The 22,496-nt window shown below is 43.7% G+C and overlaps 1 protein-coding gene across 1 annotated transcript; it reads right to left on the minus strand.

Annotated features, from left to right (window-relative positions):
* Nucleotides 1–8,341: 8,341 nt before the first annotated feature.
* On the minus strand, nucleotides 8,342–22,258 carry CD59 (CD59 molecule (CD59 blood group)). Its single transcript, XM_032783921.2, has 4 exons — nucleotides 22,147–22,258; nucleotides 16,376–16,459; nucleotides 10,099–10,200; nucleotides 8,342–9,109 (listed from the first exon to the last, which is right to left on the minus strand). The coding sequence occupies exons 2-4, from the start codon at nucleotides 16,443–16,445 to the stop codon at nucleotides 8,913–8,915; spliced, it is 369 nt and encodes a 122-aa protein (XP_032639812.1). The 5' UTR covers nucleotides 16,446–16,459; nucleotides 22,147–22,258; the 3' UTR covers nucleotides 8,342–8,912.
* Nucleotides 22,259–22,496: the final 238 nt, after the last annotated feature.

Consider the following 22,496-nt stretch of genomic DNA (forward strand, 5'->3'; position numbering starts at 1 on the left):
ATGGTCAACCAGCAGCATCAAATGCTTGGGAGTGTTCTCAGAATGGCTGAGATCAGCTTCAGGCTCAAGCAACAAATAAGATGCATCTGTCTCCATTAGCAGCTCCCCCAACTAAGCTGCAGGGTCTGGGTTTTATACTTTCCCCAGGTGGGAGAGGGATAGTTCAGTGGTTTGAGCATTGGCCTGCTAAACCCAGGGTTGTGATTCAATCCTTGAGGGGGCCATTTAGGGAATTGGGGTAAAAATCTACCTGGGGATTGGTCCTGATATGAGCAGGGGGTTGGACTAGATGCCCTGTTGAGGTCTTTTCCATCCCTGATATTCTATGATTCCTGTCCCATCCCTCTGCTTCCAGTAGGTGGGGCAAAGGCTACCTGGTTCTGCCCACCAGGTGGTGTGCTGTGACCATCCATCTACCTCTGAGGGAGGCCACACCTCCTTGCTACATTTGTTATAGGGTGACACCACTAGACTTTCCGGTCCTGTGTCTCCCCAAATCCATCCTTTCCAAGCTCTTTATTCTGAAGCACTCAGACTTTTCCCTTCTGGTTCATCACCCCCCAAAGGTGTGATACCAGCCCCAAGTTATACAAATGTAAGCAGAGTCAAGATGAGCTCTACCCTGACATCTGGTGGTGAATTATGGGGAGTGTGGAAAGAATCTCAGGGAGTGTGGAAAGGAATTCCAGGTATTTGCATTGACACACCCACCCCATCTAGCATAAACCCACGGCAGCCTGGGATGGTTATTTTGACAGCTGAGAACCCCAATTTCTTTGTTATTGGGGCAGGAGGAAAAAAAAGTGCTGTCACCTTAATTATGTGAATGAGGAACTATGAGACTGCTTTATGACAGAAATGACTCAATACTTAAATTAAGTAGTACTTGCTAGACAAGGACATGGGTTCCAAAACCAGTGAATTGAAAGAGGTTGGGGACTGGTGTGTGTACCTGATGGTATGGGCCCCTTTTGAGGGCCTGGAACACCAATTGCACATCCTCCTCTCTCCACTGTTAAAGAGTAGAGCTAATTTTGATTCCATTAGGAGTCTATCTAGAGACTGCTGAGCTGAATTCATGTTGGGCCAATGGTGCACCAGCACCAGAGGGCTCCCCTACCCTACTAAGAGCTGAGCTGAGATCACTGAGTGCTGTGTTAACTAGTGGGGGAGCCTGAAGACCTATCGCTAGCGGCTGGCAGAGTGGAGCAGTTTGCAGCATGTTGGAGCAGCCCATGGAACAGTGAGTGGAGTGGAGCGTTTGTTGCAGGGACGGCTGGAGTGGCTCACGGCTCAGCTGGAGGAGCGGCACAGCTGGTGTAGTGGAGCTGGTCGTGGTGAAGGCTGCAGCAGAACTCCACGGAGAGGCGGAGCAGTTGGCCCTGGCCCATGTAAGGTGCCCTTAACACCCTGTGTGGCTTCCCCCCCCATTTCCACCCAGGCTTGGGGGGTAAAACTCTGCAGATAAACTTTTGAACTCTGGGGTGGCACTGACCAGAGACTTTCGGGTTGTTGGACTTTGGGGTGATTGGACTTAAGACCCTAAAGGGGAAAGGACATTGCCAGACGTACTTGGAGGTGGGTTTTTTTGCTTATGGTTTGTGTTATAATCCTGTTTGTGGTGTTTCTCCAATGTGATGCCACATTGTTTCCCTCCTTTATTAAACGGATTTTGCTACACTCAGACTCCGTGCTTGCGAGTGGGGAAGTATTGTCTCCTAGAGGCGCCCAGGGCGGGTGGTATGTAAGTGTCCCAGGTCACTGGATGGGGACTCGAGCCGGTTATGCATTGTGTTATTGAAATGGAACCCCTGGATACTGAACCCGGCCCTTGTTGCTGCCAACTCAGAGGGGCAGAAGGATTACTCACAAATACTCCACGTAGTTTCCACAACAGAGACTTGCTTGCAGATAAAAAGAAACAAAAAGTTTCCTTAATAGAAACATAACAAATTTAAAGATGAAATAGTAAGGGAAAGCAAACACATACAAGTTACACAGAAAATAAAAGTAAAGATGCAATGTCAAGATTTACAATTCTATATTATATAAATTCCCTTTTCTAAAACAAGTTAACTATTGCCCTTAAACAGTTTCCCAGTTCACGGCATGTCATAGAGGGGATGCAGCATTTCACTGACAGCTTCCCATTTAGAGGCTGCCCCTCAGTATCTGGTTCACCTTCACTTCAAATCCCTTCTCTTTTAAGGATTTTCAGGTCTTTTTCTTGCTCTCAGACTATGGTGATTCATCACTACTCTTGACTTGGTAGCTGGGATAGCTAAATCTCTTCCTACAAACTGTAATGGTCCATCACTTATCTTTTCCTGGGTTGCACCGTAGATCATTACTTGCATCTTGTTTGTGTAAACATGAAGCTTAGGAGGAGCCTTTCCCTGCTGCGAGGTGTATTTGAAATTGTAGTACCGTGCATGAGCATAGCAATCTGTATTCATAAATGCACATATTCTTTACCACAATCTGTATACATAGCTCACAATGACCTGCCAGGTCAGAATATTACAAGTTTTCATAAAAAACCTTACTCGGCATTTTTATACGCAATAACATTGTATACAACCAGTTGATTCAAACGCTTACTCTTTGGGATTCAGCACCTGTCCTCTCCAGTTGGGGTGTATGGACCCTTATTGTCATATCCCATCAATTGCTTAAATAATTTTTGGAATGTCTATTGCCTTGTGTATATTTTTTTAATGCAGAGCAAGGCAATGAGTTACACCATTTGGGACTCCACATTTACTCTGAAAAATCTTTTTAAAGAAGAAAAAAAATCCAGCCAACCCTTAGTTAAATCCCACACACTCTGGGCTGATGCTAGCAATTTAGTGTAGTTGAATGGCAGGCCAATCTGCTAGTCTCTAGAGTTTTAGCCAAAAACCATCCACAAACACACGGCTGATTTCAGATTTAAAGTTCAGCCTATTCTTGAAATACGTGTGGGCTGCAAACCCAAATTACACTTTATAGTTCTCTGCATTTCTGAATAGACTTACCATGGCAACACACTTTTATTACTTACTAGTCTCAGCAACGTCAATGGCTCAGAACTGGCCGGAACTTTGTTATCCAAGAAAACTAGATTTGCTTACCCCTTGAGTGAAAGGTGCTGTTCATTGCACCAACTGTATTTGCAGTACAGTACAAGGAAAATGTTTACCATATTTGCCTACATTATTTTTTCTACAATAAACCAAATGTATTTTACACCCTCCAACTGCATAGATTGTTATAGGTAGAGCAGGTAGTATGCCTATAGTTACAGTCCCCTGACACTGTCCATTAAAAGAGCCTGTTTTTAGTTGCACATAACTTTGCCAAACTTTAATTGTTACATAGATAACCCTAATTCTGTCATTTCCTAGCTTTTAAATACTTGACATTCTTAGCATTCTTTTAATGTAGTTTTTTGTTTGCAATTCTCTAGACTATTAAAAAGCAAACAAAAAAAAACACCACAGAAATTCCATCATGTGGAACCATATTGATTCCTACATTGTTCATCAACAGGTTGAGAACCTTTAGATCAGGGGTCGGCAACCTTTCAGAAGTGCTGTGCCGAGTCTTCATTTATTCACTCTAATTTAAGGTTTTGTGTGCCAGTAATACATTTTAACGTTTTTAGAAAGTCTCTTTCTATGTCTATAATATATAACTAAACTATTGTTGTATGTAAAGTAAACAAGGTTTTTAAAATTTTTTAAGAAGCTTCATTTAAAATTAAATTAAAATCCAGAGGCCCCCTACCGGTGGCCAGGACCAGGGCAGTGAGAGTGCCACTGAAAATCAGCTCGTGTGCCATCTTCAGCATGCGTGCCATAGGTTACCTACTCCTGCTTTAGATCCACCACACAGACTTCTGGTACTACATGCAGCAGAAGATTGTTACACTCTACATAGGCTAACTGCCAGAGGGAGAGAAGGCACATGGGGGAAAGGAGTCCAGGAGATCTGGCTGTATTTTAAAGAAGCCTTATTGAGGGCATAAAAACAAACCATCCCGATGTGCAGAAAGAATAGCAAATATGGCAGGCAATCAGCTTCGCTTAGACCAGGGGTAGGCAACCTATGGCACGTGTGCCAAAGACAAGCTAATTTTCAGTGGCACTCACAGTGCCTGGGTCCTGGCCACCAGTCCGGGGGGCTCTGCATTTTAATTTAATTTTAAATGAAGATTCTTAAACATTTTAAAAACCTTATTTACTTTACATACAACAACAGTTTAGTTATATATTATAGACTTATAGAAAGAGATCTTCTAAAATGCTAAAATGTATTACTGGTACGCAAAACCTTAAATTAGAGCACATAAATGAAGACTCAGCACACTACTCCTGAAAGGTTGCCGACCCCTGGCTTAGAGAAATATTCAGTGATCTGAAACACAAAAAGTAAGCTTACAAGAAGTGGAAACATGTACAGATGAGTAGGGAGGAGTATAAATAGATTGTTCGAGCATGCAGGGATAAAAATCAGGAAGGCCAAAGCACAATTGGAGTTGCAGATAGCAAGGGATGTGAAGAGTAACAAGAAGGATTTCTACAGGTATGTTAGTAACAGGAAGGTGGTCAGGGAAAGTGTGAGACCCTTACTGAATGGGGGAGGCAACCCAGTGACAGATGATGTGGAAAAAGCTGAAGTACTCAATGCTTTTTTTGCCTCGCTCTTCACAAACAAGGTCAGCTCTCAGACTGCTGCACTGGACAGCATAGTATGAGGAGGAGGTGAGTAGCCCTCAGTGGTGAAAGAACAGATTAAGGACTATTTAGAAAAGCTGGACATGCACAGATCCATGTGGCTGGATGCAATGCATCCAAGGGTGCTGAGGGAGTTGGCTGATGTGATTGAAGAGCTGTTGGCCGTTATCTTTGAAAACTTGTAATCAGGGGAGGTCCCAGATGATTGGAAAAAGGCATATATAGTGCCCATCTTTTAAAAAGGGAAGAAGGAGAATCCGAGAACACAGACTGGTCAGCCTCATCTCAGTCCCTGGAAAAATCATAGAACAGGTCCTCAAGGAATCCATTTTGAAGTACTTGGAGGAGAGGAAGGTGATCAGGAACAGTTAACATGGATTCACCAAGGGCAAGTCATGCCTGACCAACCTGATTGCCTTCTATGATGAGATAATTGGCTCTGTAGATAAGGAGAAAGCAGTGGATGTGATATACCTTGACTTTAGCAAAGCTTTTGATATGGTCTCCCACAGTATTCTTGCCAGCAAGTTAAAGAAGTATGGATTGGATGAATGCAATATAAGGTGAATAGAAAGCTGGCTAGATCATCGGGCTCAACAGGTAGTGATCAACAGCTCAATGTATAGTTGGCAGTGGGTATCAAGCACAGTGCCCCAGGGTCTGTCCTGGGGCTGGTTTTGTTCAACATCTTCATTAATGATCTGGATGATGTGATGGATTGCACTCTCAACACATTTGTGGATTACACTAAACTGGGCGGGGGGGAGAGGTGGATATGCTGGAGGGTAGAGATAGGGTCCAGAGTGACCTAGACAAATTGGAGGATTGGGCAAAAAGACATCTGATCAGGTTCAACAAGTCCAAGTGCAGAGTCCTGCACTTAGAAAGGAAGAATCCCATACACTATTATAGGCTGGGGACCATCTGGCTAAGCGGCAGTTCTGCAGAAAAGGACTTGGGGATTATAGTGGACAAGAAGCTGGATACGAGTCAACAGTGTGCCCTTGTTGCCAAGAAGGCTAATGGCATATTGGGTTGCTTTAGCAGGAACATATCCAGACGATTGAGGGAAGTGATTATTCCCCTCTGGTAGGCACTGGTAAGTTCACATCTGGAATATTGCATCCAGTTCTGGGGCCCCCATTACAGAAAGGATGTACCAGTTCCTTTAATATTGTTGGATGGAGATTACCCCCCCCCCCACACACACACATTTGGTCCCACTAAGATGTTTGAGTTTGACTTCTACTTCAGATGTGCTAAAGAAGTCTACCTCCACAGCCTTGCTGCCATTAGCCACCCTGCTACTACCCATAAGCTATTGATTAGCCTCATAAAAACAGAGGCAAATTATTTGTTTAGGTGTTGGACCACGGCTACATAACCTTTAATCTCCATCTCATTCTCAGCACGTAGTGGTCCCATTTCTTTTCTTATTTATACAGCTAGAGAACCTTTACTATTGGTTTTAATTTCCTTCGCAAGGTCCAACTCTGCTTGGCTTTTGGCAGGTCTCACTTTATCCCTACACTTTTTGACCTCCAAGATGTAACTTTCCTTGCTGATCCCTCCCATCTTCCATCCCTTGTAGAGTTTCTGCTTTTACTTAATCACCTGTTTGAGATGCTTACTCATCCAGCTTGGTCTGCAACCCTTCCCTATGAATTTTTCCCATTGCTTGGGATGAAGGCTTCAGATAGCTTCTGCAACTTTGGCATAGTAATTCCAAGCCTCCACATTCAGATCTTGAGTTCTTCAGTCCAGTCCACTTCCCTAATTCCCTTCATTTATTAAAAAGTTAGCTCTTTTGAAACCAAGGACCCTTGTTGCAGATCTATTTTTCTTTATCCTTCCATTTAAACTAAATTAATTCATGATCACCCAAAGCATGGTTGTTCTCTACAGCCAGTTCTTCTCTGAGTTCCTCACTACTCACCAGTACCAAATTTAAAACAGCCCTTTTATTAGTAGCATTTGTCCTCCAATTTATATCTAAGTTAAAAATCTCACACTTCCCAGGAGTATTTATCATTAAATACATTAAAGAGCATTTGATGTAGCACCTTATATTTGTCTTCACTGAATTTCATTTTGTTGTGGATAGCTCAGTTCCCCAATTTATCAAGATCCCTTTGAATTTTAGCTTTATCCTCCAAAGTGTTTGCAAACCACCACCCCCAGCTTTGTGTCATCTACAATAATCAGTATGCTCTCTATTCCTACATTCAGGTTATTGATAAAGATGTGAAACAACACCAGACCCAAAACAAATCTCTGTGAAACCCCACTTGAGACCTCCTTCCAATCTGCCATTATTCCAATAATAGTTACTTCATTATTTGTGGTTAACTAATTATGTATCCCATTTAATGGTAGTTCCACTAATGCCACATTTCTTCAGCTTACTTATCAGAATGTGACCTAGGACTATGTCAAAAGCCTTGCTAAATTCAAGGTATATTATATCTTTCATGCCCCCTATCCACTAAAACAGTTACTCTGCCAAAGAATGAAATCAAACTGGTTTGGCATGATTTGTTCTTAGTAAATGGCTGGCTCCCAGTGGTCACCCCTTCATCCTCCAAGTATCTGCAAATTGAATGCTTTACACATTGATCCAGTAGCTTCCCAGCTACTGAGATCTAAGTGAGGGGGCTATAGTTCACCTGCTCCTCCTTTTTCCTCATTTTAAAGATGGGCATGTTAACCCTTCTCCAGGACCTCTCCTGCTATATATGAATTTGCAAATATTGCCAGTGGGGCCAAGATTTCTTCAGCAGCTTGGGGTAAATATATGAGACCCTACTGCCATGAATAGGAGGAGAGGGGTACTATCACACTATGCCTTTGTTAATACACCCCAAAATTGCTTTTGATTGAAATGATGCCTTTCATTATAGCAAGAGCTTTTAATGAAATGAAACAGGAGGCCTAGCAGCCCAGGGAAACACCCTGCTTCTGTGGATAAAAGAAGCTACTCAGGTGATTGCTACCCAGGACAGGAAGCTTGGGAGGAGAAAAGCACTATAGCTGTAGTCATTAGGTCTGTGAATCATTATCTACACACTAAAAACCTAGCCTTGTGGATAGGGATGCAAGGTGTAACAGACTGTAGTAGTGATGAGAAACTAAGTGTGCAGGTGCCCATGTATTACCTTGGGCTGAGAAAGATCCCTTCCTTGAGAGAAGATGCCTGTGAATGTCTTGACATTTCTACATTGCACTATAATTCTCACATTTCGGTAAATAAACCAGCCACAGCTCATATTTTATTATCATCCCACATTACTGCTGAGGGTGAACAATCACTGAAGTTACAGAATATTTTAAGTGGAGAAATCATTTTGAAGGAAAACAAAACAAAACTTGCCCTCAGTAAGGAAAAGCATGGTGCCTTTACAATCTGTTCAAAGACAGGCAGCAAGCTGAAGTGTAGTGCTCAGCATAGGAAATGATCTCAAGACAGTGGTAATTCATTTTACCCCTTCTCTAAGTGAAGTAGGAGCATGCCCTTCAGTTTATTTACATTACTTCTAAGAAAGGAGGAGGAGGAGCAGCTACCACAGAAGTTCTCCAGGAATGAGAGAGGGACCCACTTTACACACAAAAAACAAACCAGACTGTCAAGAGTCATTTCATGTATAAGCATGCAATGCATTAGCCACAAAGCAGTATCCATAATAATACAATTTTGGCAGTTATCAGGTCATGGTTGCTTTTTTGTATAGCATTTGTTAAACATTTTCAAGCAAAAACAATTACATAAGAAAATAAAGGAAAAGCTGCTGGGGCAAGACAACTAACAGTTTCACAAACAATAGTCTGACTTGAAAAAATTGCTTATAGCTTTGGAAGGCTATGTAACATTGCCACAACTGGAGTGTAGAGGACAAATTTAAATCAAGTCAGAGATATGAAACTCACTGTAGGCAAGGGAAAGAATTTACTCCAGCTAACACATAGATAACTGCAGATTCTTGATGGAAGTTTAATTATCTACCACTGCAGATGTACTTTCTCTATATTTTTAACATATAGCTTTTAAAAAAAAAAAAAAGTGTCTTTTCTAAGTCTGCTTTCTCAAACAACTGTTCAGGCACAAAAACTGTATACAATAGACAGCATGTTTCTTTGTACGATTTATAAATCAGTAGGTATATAAGAAAAAAAATTATCTTCCCCTCCCCCTCCATCTTAAAAGCAGAGTATCCAGATCATGGTCATCATGGTAGCAATGCTGAAGACTGCTGTACTAATCATTGTGGTTTGACTCCTGTTACACAGATCTTTTTGGCAACATTTGAAACTGAAGTTGTCAACCTTGTATTTCTCTTTAATTTGGTTCATGCCGCAGTCGGAATATTTATAGCAACCAGAGAACGTGTTTTCACCTTTAAAAAAAAAAAAAGTAAGAAGTTATGCAAAAATTACTAGCTTCCCTGTAGAGAAAACTGTTTCATAAGGGTATTCAAAAATATATTAGATATTCAGAGAGATTTCCCTGCCTTGTCTTATGTTATAACACAATGCTCTTGTGAGCTGTTTGGGACATAGCAGGTAGAGATTAATCCAGATCAGAACTACTTATATAAGAATCTGAATTTCACAGGTGGACTCATTTCAATAGATGGTCATAACAGACACCACATACACAAAAAGATCTGAGTTTTGTGGCTCTGGCTCATCCCAAGCACTGCAATCTGCAGGCAAGTGGCTCTTACATATTATAATATAAGACCAGCAAAGGGCGGAGATGGCCTTCCAGTGCCCAACCTGGCCAAATGGGATCAGCTATGAAATTCAGGTCCTAGTTCCTGGAATGCTGGTTTGAACTCATCTCTAGCTGGAATGCAAAGCACAAGGCAATGCTGGCAAGCAGAGTAAAAGCCTACAATTCAGTTTCCAAATTGGACTGCAGTGAAAATGAAAGTTTGTGTACTTCTCAGTCATGCACCACTTGGCATAAAGCAGCAACATATACCCCAACCCTAAATCAGTGAACTGGAGAGTCCTGGCCTCGCAGTTGGCAGTGAGATTTCCTCCTTTTACAAGTTTCCCACACGTCCACCAGTCATTCAACAGAGCAGTCTGTTGGACGCTTAACTGCACAATGGAATCTCTTAAAACCATAAAACCATGTCCCCACAGTTGTGTTGGAACATCCATAGTTATAACAGTTCAAACTGTATTAATGCACATAATCCTACATAAAGCCGAAAGAGCCAACAAGGACTTCAGTAAGAGTGTACTTCAGATGGACATTCATACAGACTTGTAGAAATAAAACCTATTTGATTACACTAGAATCATTAAAATTGAATGAATATAATTTACTGTATTTATTTTAAGTCTACCACATTTGGGAGGAGTGTAAACATACCAACTTTAAGCCATAGGCAAGAATCAGTGTCACTTGAGCAGGTAACATTGGTCTTACATGGCACAGCAGTAAATGGACAGTTGTAACACTTCAGCATATATCCTGAGAGAGAGAGAGAGAGAGAGAGGGGGGAAAGAAGCCAATTACTAAGTAATAAAACTTATTTCAGAACATCAGATGTACAAGGATAAAGTGTGACTTTTCAAGATTATTGTTAGGTCAAAACAGTTATAAATCCCTGAACCATAACCTCATGATAATCTGGTTTAAGTACTGCAACTGTTAGGTCAAACCACCTAATCCTTTAGTATTCGGATTCTGATTCCAAAACTGAAGTCAAATTCAGCTCCTAATACATCCACAAGAGTCCAGGGAGATAGATTTACATAACTCTACTGCTTCCTGCTCCAAACAGCCTGAGTTTTAGCAGTTGGTAGGGGACCTGACTCCAACAAGGTCCTGAGCAACTGGAGCTGGATTTAAACAGATTATGCATCTGCTGTTCCACACTGCCTGAACCTGCAGCCTCCATTCCATTATCATCCTTTTCTCCTTTGTTTTACCAGTGACATCAGTACTGCCCACCCGTTCACTTCACCAAAATCTTTGACCTTTATCTTCCTTGACCCTTACCTTCTCCTAGCTCCACTCCTCTCACCCCTCCTCCTCCATTGCCTTTCCCTTCTCTGCTCTCATTAACTCCACCTCTTACCATCCCATCACTTTACCAGTCTCTTCCTTCACTTCCTGTTCTAGCAAGTCCTCAGTTCCCCTGCATCTCTTCTTTGCTGCCAATGACATCAGTCCTAATCCTAGCGCTACTGCTTTCACTCCTCACTTTCCCACATTATTCCTATCCTCCCCTTCTTCATGCTCAGTCCTCTGACTTTATTCCAACCCCATATCTGTTGGAATGCATGCTCCAGTGTAGAAATAAAACAGCAGTGCCACCAAGACATGCATACAAGTTACTATAACACTCTTCCTTCCTTTTCTTCCCTACTCCCAAGTTGTCCTAAGTAAGACTGCAAGCCTCTGGGGCATGGACAATGTCTTGTTTGTTCTGTAACACTCCTACCAAACTTTGAGCACTATGGGCTGAAGCCTGCTCTTATTGAAGCTAAAAGCAACTGTTCCCTGCAATGAGATCAGGACCTCGCCCTATAAAAGGGGAGACTTTTGTATTAGGGAAAGGTCTCAGATACATCACACTCAATATAAATCCATTCAGACCTTTCACGTCACATTTCAGCATGTCTGCCAACCACATTATTTCTTCCCTTCCTCAGAGCCTCTCTTTTCCTGCAGTGAAGTCACAACCATAGTCCTTCACTGAAGGATCAAGAACAGCAAATGAAGCAGAGATGGGGAAGCCACTGGACACAACATTGCTAAAAATAACAGTATAGACATGGTAAGTACTGCTTAGGTGTGCAGAGAGCCTGTGTAGCGGTTCAGGTATGTCGAGTACTCTACGTTGCTAAGCCGTGCATCACCATCTACACTGCTACTTATAACCATGCTACCTAGGTGTGCAGTGTCTGTACCTTAAGTATAGACATATCTTAAGTCCATGTACCTGTCTTCATACAATGTTTATCTTGCATAGGGCAATTTTGAGAATGTGTCAGTGTTCTTGTCACCCTCTAGTCATTGCACTCTAAAGAAGCTATTTGGAACACACTGAGGCCATGGACTCAAGTAACCACTTTTTTGGCCAGTGGCACTCTCAGGTACTGGAGGGTTAAGAGAACAAGGTCCTTCCAGGCTGGCAAAGGCCAGTGGAGAAGTGCTGGGCTCAGTGCTCCAGGAAACTGGCAATGCTTCCTACAATAAGAGAAAAGCTGCCAGATACACACTTAGAGGCCTTGGTACAGTCTTATCAAAATTACATCATTTTAAGATGACAGTCTGGACCACTGCCACCTTGCATTCAGTCTTCCCTTTGCAATAAAGATCAAAAAGTTGTGAGAGTTGTCCCACCACCACATCTAGATGCCTCAGATTTCCTGGACATTTGAATCTGAGTCCCATCTTGGATATGGTGCAGAGAGTGCTCTTGTTGTGTTGGAGGATCTCTCAGCCATGGATGATGATCAAATAGCTTTCTGATACCAGACTGAACAAGTGCTTACAGTACTGCTGATCACAAGGCATCGATGACATGCTTGTGGATCTGATGTTGCTGTTTGAGCAATAAACACAAAGCCTCTCAGAGTGCTCTCAGCTGGAACTGTTGGGTAAATACTACTGTGACCTGACACTCATGTGGCATTCTCTTGGTCAACTTTATGTACAAAAAGGTACAAGGAGGGTTAGTGAAGCAGCATGGATTCCAGTGTGTTCAACATACTGATGTCACCCAGCTTTGTGTTTCTATCTTATTTTACTCAGACAGTAGAGTTAAATATAGGGCATGGAGGAGCACAAACTGGCTGAGTCTCAATGCATCTAGATTGCTTTCCCCACATCGCCCCAGATATGTTAAAAGTAACACCAGCTGGAGATGTGCGTGATATGCAATGGATGTACATGTTCCCAACCTGGATTCTCATTAGATTTCTGGTTATCACTGAACGATCAGCTTTCAGCAGCAGTAAAGCTGGCTTTTTACTGGTTAGGAGGATACAGCCTTACCTTTCTAACATGGACCTCACCAATTTAGAGGATGCCTTTATCAAAGCAAGACTGGATTACGTGCGACTACACCTTAAAGCCATTCAGAAACAAAAGCAAGAACACAATGTGGCAGCTTGCTTGGTGAGTGAGATATCTTCTCACGTGCATATTCAACCAATACTTTGTGATCCAGATGGATTATGGAGTCCAGATGAAGTGAAAGATCTTGGTATTGCTCTGTAAAGCAGTAAGTATTTTAAGAACATCCTATCTGAGAGACCATGTCTCTCTTCATACAGTTGAGATCTGCAAGAGTGCCTGAGATGAGTCCTCTTGGTATACCACATATTGGTGGAAGGATATTTCCTGTGAAGGCCCTTTTACCTTTTGCTCCATTCAAGACATGCTGCAAGGATCATTTTGAAACACAGCTAAAGAAATCACCACAACCTGTGTGGTGATGTATGCAAAATTATGGGGAATTCTTTTTTAGATCTGATTGTGCTGTCTGGATAATAGGTGATTGTAGTGCAGTAATTTGCAGGGGTGCTGTTTCTTCTCTTTAGACTGTTTTTTCCAGTTTTTAAATTAACTAGTTTAATTAAGTGTAAAACGCTCTTGTTCGTTTCTAAATAAATACTGTTACTGTACAACTATGAATGTCAGGGGTTACTGCTAGCATTGGTTCTTTGCAACATGAAGAGATCTGTCAGAAGTTTTTCCATTTGTATAGACATGCTCCCTATTCAAACCTGCTTCAGTCTGAAGTCTCATTTCAAAGGCCAAGACATAACCCTTTAAGGTGTTGTCAAGTCCCTTTTCTCTGAGGCAGAGGGAGGACTTGATTAGAAGAAGGGGAAAAGTGAAAAGAAGGAGATCAAGTAGAAGAGAGAAATTCTCCCTTCCTTCTTGCAAAAGGAGGAAACGTGGGATTCTCTCCCCATCCCCTTTACACATACCAGCATGTGTACGTGCACCCATTTGCCCTCACCCACCCACCTCTCCCTCATGGTAGAGAAATTTGAAAAAAGATTTTTTAGTTTATACTGGAAAAGAACCTATTTAAAAATCCTAATTCTGAAGTAAGTAGTAAGAATTAGAACTTAACATGCCATGTAGGATGGTCTCAGGGAATCCTCTATAAATTTATTTAGACATGCACCCTACTTAAGACAGCTGTGTAATAGCCTGCACCTTTGATGCTGATCTGGACAGAGGTCTGGTCTACACTATGCGTTTAAATCGATTTAAAGACCGTTAAATCGATTTAACGCTGTACCCGTCCACACTACAACGCCCTTTATATCGATATAAAGGGCTCTTTAAATCGATTTCTGTACTCCACCCCGACGAGAGGAGTAGCGCTAAATTCGCATATTAACAATTCGGAGTATGGTTAGTGTGGACGGAATCGACGTTATTGGCCTCCGGTGGTATCCTACAGTGCATCACTGACCGCTCTGGTCAGCAATCTGAACTCGGATGCAGCGGGCAGGTAAACAGGAAAGCCCCGCGAACTTTTGAATTACATTTCCTGCTTGCCCAGCGTGGAGCTCTGATCAGCACGGGTGCGATGCAGTCTCAATCCAAAAGAGCTCCAGCATGCATGGACCATACCGGAGATACTAGACCTGATCGCTGTATGGGGAGACAAATCTGTTGTATCAGAGCCCGTTACAGAACATGAAATGCCAAAGCGTTTGAAAAAAAAAACTCCAGGATACACAGCGCTGCGTGACAAGCATAACGGGAAGCCAGAGACTCAAATAGATGCTCATGGAGGGAGGGAGGGAGGGAGGGGTACTGAGGACTCCAGCTATCCACAGTCCCCGCAGTCTCTGAAAAGTATTTGCATTTCTGGCTGAGCTCCCAATGTCTGTAGGTTCCACAGTGTCTGGCGTGGTTCAGGGAACAGCTTCTCAGTTTCTTTTCCCCCCACCCTCCACCACATGAAAGAAAAGGGAAAGAAATCATTCCTTAACTACTTTCATGTCACTTTATGTGTACTGAATGCTGCTGGTAGACGCGATGCTACAGCAGTGAAGAGCAGTATCGCTCCTCTCCCTCACCCCGGTGGTAGACGGTGCTGTAGGACTGCCCACCATCCTCGAGAACCCCTGCCTGATAATTGCTCAATATCATGAGGAATAATTCTCTGTTACTCCAGTAGATAGGACAGAACGGCTAATAAGCATTTTCATCATAGCGAGTGGGGGCTTCAGACCCCCTGCTCCCTTTCCAGTGTAAAGAAAGATTCCGTACTGCCTGAGTCATAGCCCGGGAGGCTGCTCCAAGTCTGTTTCTTTCCTGCATTCTTTATAACTTCTGACACAAATGTGGGGGGGACACTGCCACGGTAGCCCAGGAAGGTTGGGGGAGGAGGGAAGAACGGGGCAGTTGTTGAGGCAGCCCCTGTGAATACTGACACGGAGCACTGTGCTCTCTGATACACTGGTTCTCTAATACACTTGCCTCTATTCTAGCAGGACGACTCTATTTTTAGAAATCCTAAGGGAGGGATTGACTCAGTCCCAATGAGTCAATCCCAATTTTGCTTTCAAAAATTTGAGCCAGGGGCACTCATGATACAGTGGACAGTATCAGAGAGGGAGAGATAACCGTCATCTCATGCCAGTTTACTCCGGCAGTAGACGGTACAGAACGACGGTAACCGTCTCTGCTATCATCGCAAAAGCAGTGATGCTGCTGTGTAGCGCTGGAGTATCGCCTCTCTCTCCACGGCATCCAGTACACATACGGTGCCGAAAAAAAAAAGCTGAACGGCTCCATGGTTGCCATGCTATGGCGTCTGCCAGGCATCCAGGGGAAAAAACGGATTGCGAGGGGGAAGGGGGATTTTTTGTTTTTCAACCTTTGGATTGTTTTTTTCCCGGAGGAAGGAATGACTGACAACATTTACCCAGAACACCTCGCGACATTAAGATTTCAACCTGAATTTCAAGGGCTGGGGAGACTCGCGGAACTATGGAGTAGCTACGGGAACGTGCTACCCACAATGCAACGCTTCAGAAATCGACGTTAGCCTCGGACCATGGACGCACAACGCCGAATTACTGTGCCTAGTGTGGCCGCATGAAATCGAATTTATAATATCAGTTTTATAAAACCGATTTTAGCTAATTCGATATTATCCCGTAGTGTAGACGTGGCCAGAGTTAAAACATCCTATGGAACTTGGAATTCCATCTATACCAAGTCCATATCCCAAGCTCTTAGTCTGCTTGCCCTTGATTTATGTCATTATTGTATGACTATTTACATAATTCAATCTTAATCTGATATTCTATTGCTGAAATAGGATTCTGCTATTGCACTGGGCTGCAATTGGTTTGCTGTTTGCAATGCAATGCATGCTGCATAAAAGATACAGATTGGCAGACCACCACAGAACTCTAGCAAAACCAGTTGTGGCTAAGTTCAGCAAGGGCAGGTGTATACTTCCCAGGGGCTGTGCACAAGGGATCACTGAGTCTACTGTAGCTAGTGGGCCAGAATAGCTTCTCGGAAGCAGTTTTGCCACCTGAAGAAAAGTGGTGAGAGGATCCTCCCTCTGCAATTTGCTCAGCACTAGCACAGCTACTTGGGTCCGATGCTGGGCTCAATTTGCTTTTTAATGTAGACATTTCAGGATACCTACCAGAACTGCAAAACACTGCCAGAATAATGAAGCCAGTGACCAGGACCCAATTTGTTTTGTTCCCGTTCATGTTTCCTCCTATATCTGGAAGCAAGAGCACAGTCATGAGTTAGGATTAGACTCCTTAGCTCAAAATATTTAATGTTAGGGAAAAAATGGGGAAGAAAAAAAACAACCCTACAAAATCATCCTTTATAAGGGCAATAACATTTGGAGATTCGAGATGGGGACCAAGGTGTCAAAGTGGAGATAATGATCCCATACCTCACTGAAATGTTGGGGGAATAAATTCAGTAATGTATGTGAGACATTGGATATTATAGTGATGTGGGCTGTATACCCATGAATACCTATGATAGTATTGTCATGGGTGGGCCACATAATTAGAATGAACATTCAGAACCCTTGACAATTACAGATTGTAAAGAATCCCAGCTCTCATTAATAAAAAAGTTAGTTTCTCCTAGGGTGACCAGATGTCCTGATTTTATAGGACTGTCTTGATATTAGGGGCATCTTACACAGAACCCTATTCCTCTCCCACCGCCCATCCTGATTTTTCACACTTCCTATCTGGTCACCCTAGTTTCTACCCATCAGGCTGTGAAGAAAACATTCAAAATGTGAACCAAGTGCAAACCAAAGCAATGAAGTCTACCAGAGACTGCAGCCAGCCTGTCATGGCAAGTTTTCCCTCTCCATTTCACTGAATACTGAAGCCTAATGATGATAGTTAACATTGATATTTAAAGAATGTCACTGCTGATCATTTTGGTAGAAGTGCAAGTGGGTAGGCACAAAGCTCAGAGAGGGGAGACTGGAAGTTGCAGCAGAAGGGAAAAAGACACAGAAAGGAAGATAGAGAAGGAATAAAGATAATGAAAGTAGAAACAGCTGTGGTCCTAAAGGGCAGCACTCAGCAGAGAGCAGCAGTAAGGCATTAAATAGTAAATATAGCAACTGGAAAGTTAACTACTACACAAGAGCCATATCCTACTGTAGTAGTAGGCCTGGCTGCCTCCTGAGCATCCTCTGGTGGCCTTTGAATCAGTCTGCAGTGCTCTGCTTTGTTTTTTTCTTTTCCCCTTAATATACTCAAAACACACATCCATTTCCATCCCCTCTTTGGTTCTGCTTTACTAAGTTAACCAACATTCAAAAATAAAGTTTAAGTCCATCCATTCTCCTAGGCCTGTCACCTCACTCCCAAAGTTTCAAGTTTCTCTGTAGAAGCCTACTCCGTGAAAACTCTGCAGAGTCAGGAGCCTGGCTTCTTCCTTCTTCTCTTACTGGGGCAGCAGGTGATTCCTGCTCAGAAGCGTTCCCTTAGTAATCAGAGTTGTTTGACTCCAGGCAAACCCAGTCAGACTTTCCCACAGGAGCCTCCTGCTCACCAGGTTCTGCCCTCCACTCTCCTCTGAAGTCAGATTCTTTCCTACAGGAGCCTTTTTTACTCCCTGCAGTTTTCCTGAGCTTCTCACCTTCATTGCAGCCTCCTGCTGCTCTTTATAGGGAAGTACTGATCTCAGGTGTGGCTTATTCAGTAATCAGGGTTGGCTAGCCCCAGGCTGTGCAGCCCTTAAGGGGCATGCCACCCTGTTACACTTACCTTTGATCTTTGAGATCAGTGGGAGGCTTGCACAATGGGAGATCCACTGTGAACTGAGGATAGCCCAGGATTTTTCAAACAGGGGTCACTGCTTGTGTAGGGAAAGTGCCTGGCAGGCCAGGCCAGTGTGTTTATCTGCCCCGTCCGTAGGGCCAGCCGATCATGGCTCCCACTGGCCGCGGTTCGCTGCTCTGGGCCAATGGGAGCTGCTGGAAACAGCAGCCAGTAAGTCCCTCGGCCTGCACCACTTCCAGCAGCTCCCATTGGCCCAGAGCAGCGATCCGCAGCTAGTGGGAACCGTGATCGGCCGTCCCTGCGGATGGGGCAGCACCGGCCCGGCCTGCCAGGGGCTTTCCCTACACAAGTGGTGACCCCTGTTTGAGAAACCCTGGGTTAGTCTCTGGTACTGTGTTTATAACCCCTCCACAGGCTTATTAAAAATGGCATTAACCCTCTGCCAAAAAAATGAAGGTGACACCCCTAATCTATTTAAATAGCTTTGGAACCAAGAGGTTGAAGGACTAGTGGTCCAACCGTGAAAATGGGAGCCAGGAATTCCTAAATCAATCCATCCTTCAACACTGATTCCCTACACTTTTGTCTTAAACATCCCTTAACTTCTGTGTCTCAGCTTCCCCTACTGTAAAATGGGGACAATTTCTACCACTCTAACTATTTATTAACCCCCAAAACATCCCCTAAGGAGCTTTACTTCCTATGTATTTTATTTGATGACTGGCACGTAACTAGGAAATGAACAATTAGATACAGCAGGTAACTAGGAAATGAACACCAGATCATTCTGTTGCTATGGGACTAGCCAAATTTTACTGATGTCTCAGTCCTTTGTGAGGCACCAAAATCAAAAATAAAAGACTTGCAGCACATTAATGCCTGTCAGCAGACCTCCAAGTTCTTATACACTAAGAACAGCAGTATTTATACAGCAGTAGCCTTTGGACTTCTACCACTTCAGCCTTCGTAATGTCACATTAGAGGATCCATCATCTTTTCACACTCTTTAAAGGTCAGATGGGTCTGCTGTGATCATTAATGCATAACACAAGCTACAGAATTTTACCCAGTAATTTGTGTAGTGGAGATAATTATTCTTCCTGATCTGCCTCTCTCTACTCCTTGGAGGAAAGGGAGAAGGGGTGGTGGACTCAAAGCTGAAGCAGAACCATCACCTCCAACACCAGCTAGCCATCAGGACTCCTTGTTCTGTCATACACTGTTCCAGAATGTGGTGCAGCAAAAGGAGAACTGCTGGCTCTGTCGTCAAGTCCAATAACTTGTTAAACTATAACATCTCTATTTAAGGAGTGCAAATGATCACTTCCCTTAGTAATTCATTCCAGTGGTTGATCACTCATTTAAGAAGTTGTGTCATTTTGACATTTTTCCACTTCAGATTTCTTGTCACTGGATTTTGTTAGGCTTTTTGTCTGCTAAATTAAGGAGCCCCTTCATATCATCTCCTTGTGTAGAAGCTTGCAGACTATGATAAAGTCAAAACTTAACCTTCTCTGATAAGATAAACAGGTTGAGTTCTCGAAAACATCTTAGAATAAGAGTCTTCAGAGAAGAACTAGAAAAATTGAATTTCTGATCTCCCTAATTCTTCCAATGTTCTTTTTGAAGTGTGAAGAGCAGAACTAGATGCAGTAGCTCAGTAATGGTCTCACCCATCTCCCTATTCTTACTTGATAATCCTTGGATGTGTAAGAGAGAACTCTGTTAGCCCTTTTGCCACTGCATCACATTGGGACAGGACCTCACAGTCACTTAGTCATCTACAATGATTCCTGAGTTTTTTTTCCCCCCACAGAATCACTGCTTTGTGGGATAGTCCTCCATCTTTAAGTATGGCTTACATTCTTTATCCCTAAACATATGACTTGTCACTTGGCAGTATTTCAAACATGTTCAATTGTGCCCAGTTTACTGAACGATCCAGATGGCAGGCTCTAACGCACTAACATTGTATGTCTGCTATCAGTTAGCCTTGTTAAAAATCCATTTACATTGAGCTATGTTAATTTTGTGTAACCCTATTTTTTAAAAATTGGTATCACTCATAAGTCAAATGCCTGACAGAAGTCCAAGTAAACCATATCAATTATCTTTATCAACCACACTCAGTTTTGTCAAACAAATGTGATTCTTTCACAAGACATTTTCCATGAAACCATGCTAACCAGCATTACTTAGATTTTTAGCCTCTAATCCCTTATTGACAGTTGGGCATAAGCCCTTCTATTATTTTACTTGGGCTTAATATACGACTTACCAGCCTGTAATTAGCTTGCATTATTTTTAAATGGAAAACAAAGTATTGGCACAACACTGGCCTTCTTCCAATCCTCTGAAATTTTATCAAGATCTATTAAAAATGAATACCTGTGGTCTGCAGTCAACTCCATTAAAGTTCTTGAATGCAAATTGTTGGGAGCTGCTAATTTTTTAATCAACTAACTTTAGTTAAGATGCTGTTTAATATCCTTCTTTGCTACAGCTAGATATAGCATTCAGCATTAGCCCAAATACAAAATAGAAATAGGAATTGAACAATTCTGCCAGTGTCATTTCATAAGTCTCTGAAGGGTTGGTTCAGTAAAAACAAGCCAACTGTCTAAATTCATCCCCGGTGAACTCCCCTGAATCAACAGAGTCACACAAGGACTCAATACATCCAGGCATATGCAATGGGAAAGTCAGACATATTTAAGCAATTGACAGTTAACAGCAAAAGGCTCCTGGTTTTTGGAAACCTCAGATTTGAATGGCATTCACAGCTGCCATGGTTTAATGTTCTTTGGCCAATTCGACAAAACTTATCAGTATGAACTGACTGTCTCTCTCTCCACACAAATCCCTCTTTGCAAACACACACCTTCTGAAGTCTCCTGGACATTAGGCTTATTGTTATTCTGCCATTATCCTAAACCAATATAAAGTCACTTGACTTGCCCTACATCTCTTCAAACTCCATACATGGTGGGCAGGATGAGCTGATATATAGTACTTCAGTCTCTGTGGGCATGATTCAGATGATCTGCTCAAGTGACTGTTTTTAATTTCAATGGGACTATCCTGAGCAAGCAGCAGAGAATCCTGTGGCACCTTATAGACTAACAGAGGTTTTGGAGCGTGAGCTTTCGTGGGTGAATACCCACTTCGTCAGCTCACGCTCCAAAACCTCTGTTAGTCTATAAGGTGCCACAGGATTCTCTGCTGCTTTCACAGATCCAGACTAACACGGCTACCCCTCTGATACTATCCTGAGCAAGAAACTCCAGAGCAGTTCTAAGTGTTGAAGAATCTTGCCCTGTACAAGTCAGACTGTGATCTTCCTGTACTTCTCGGCACTGCACTTTGATAACCTGACATGCATTTAGGCGTTCTGCTAGCTTTCCGCTCTCAAGCCGCACTTCTCGCCTAGCACACCCGTTTAGCGCTGACTTTGTGCCCGCTACATATCTAGGCGGCCCAATGCCCGGGGCTGCTAATACAAAATTACTGTTGAGGCAGAAAGGGGGTGGGGAGAAACGGTCTGATAACCCCTAGCGCAGCCAACTACAGCAAATCCATTACAAAGAACAAGAGGGGCTGCAGCCCTGGGTGCCAAGTCACGGCTCACCGCAGAATGCCCTGAAGACGGTACATCTAAGGATCACGCCACTCCAGCCCTGCCGGGGGGCTGCACACGATTGCCAGACACAAAGGGGAGCTGGAAAGCCGGGCTGCCTCGGGCAGGGCGTGAATCCTGCCGTTAACGGAGCCCGCGCGTGAGGCAGCACTTCGGGAAAAACAAGGTCTGTGGCCTGGGTCCCGCGGTTTCCTTTCTCTCCCGTCAGACCCGACACGAGAACACGGGCCTGTTGCAGAAGCCGCCCCGGGACCCCGAGAAGGCGCGCGCCCCGCGGGCGGGAGCGGGGAGGTTGTGACCAGGGTACTGCACCCCTCCCGCAATCATCCACTACGTGTCTGACACAGCAAGGCCCGGACGGAGGGTCACTGGGCACCGCACGGCCCTAGAGGAAACACGGGCTCTGCCCCAAGCGGTTATAATTCAGGAGCCCCCGCCTGACCGCGAGCCACGTCCTGCGCCCCCCGCTGCAAACACCCCGGGGCCACGAGCCCTCCTGCCCCTGCTCACCCGCCGCAGGATCTTCCAGGGGGCTACGCAGCAGCCCAACGGTCTCCGCTCCCGGCTGAGCTGACACCACCCCACCCGCTGCTCATCTGCCTCCTCCCAGCCCCGCGGTCTAGGAGGGGCCAGTCCACTGCGTCTTATCTACCTCCGCAATCTACAGGGCGGCAACTTTCGCTCTCAGGAGCTGTGAAAAAACACCCCCTTGAGCGCAACACTTTCAGCTGCTGTGAGGCTCCCCTCCTGGAGGAGTTTTTTTTAGCGCTGCCAGTGTAGACTAGCCAGTCAATCCCCAGAGCTGAGCCCTGGTAGTGATTTGCTGGGCAATAAGGGGGGAGGCTGAGGATGAATTTGTG

Source organism: Chelonoidis abingdonii, chromosome 4 (assembly GCF_003597395.2).
Source record: "Chelonoidis abingdonii isolate Lonesome George chromosome 4, CheloAbing_2.0, whole genome shotgun sequence".
Classification (NCBI taxonomy): Eukaryota; Metazoa; Chordata; order Testudines; family Testudinidae; genus Chelonoidis; species Chelonoidis abingdonii.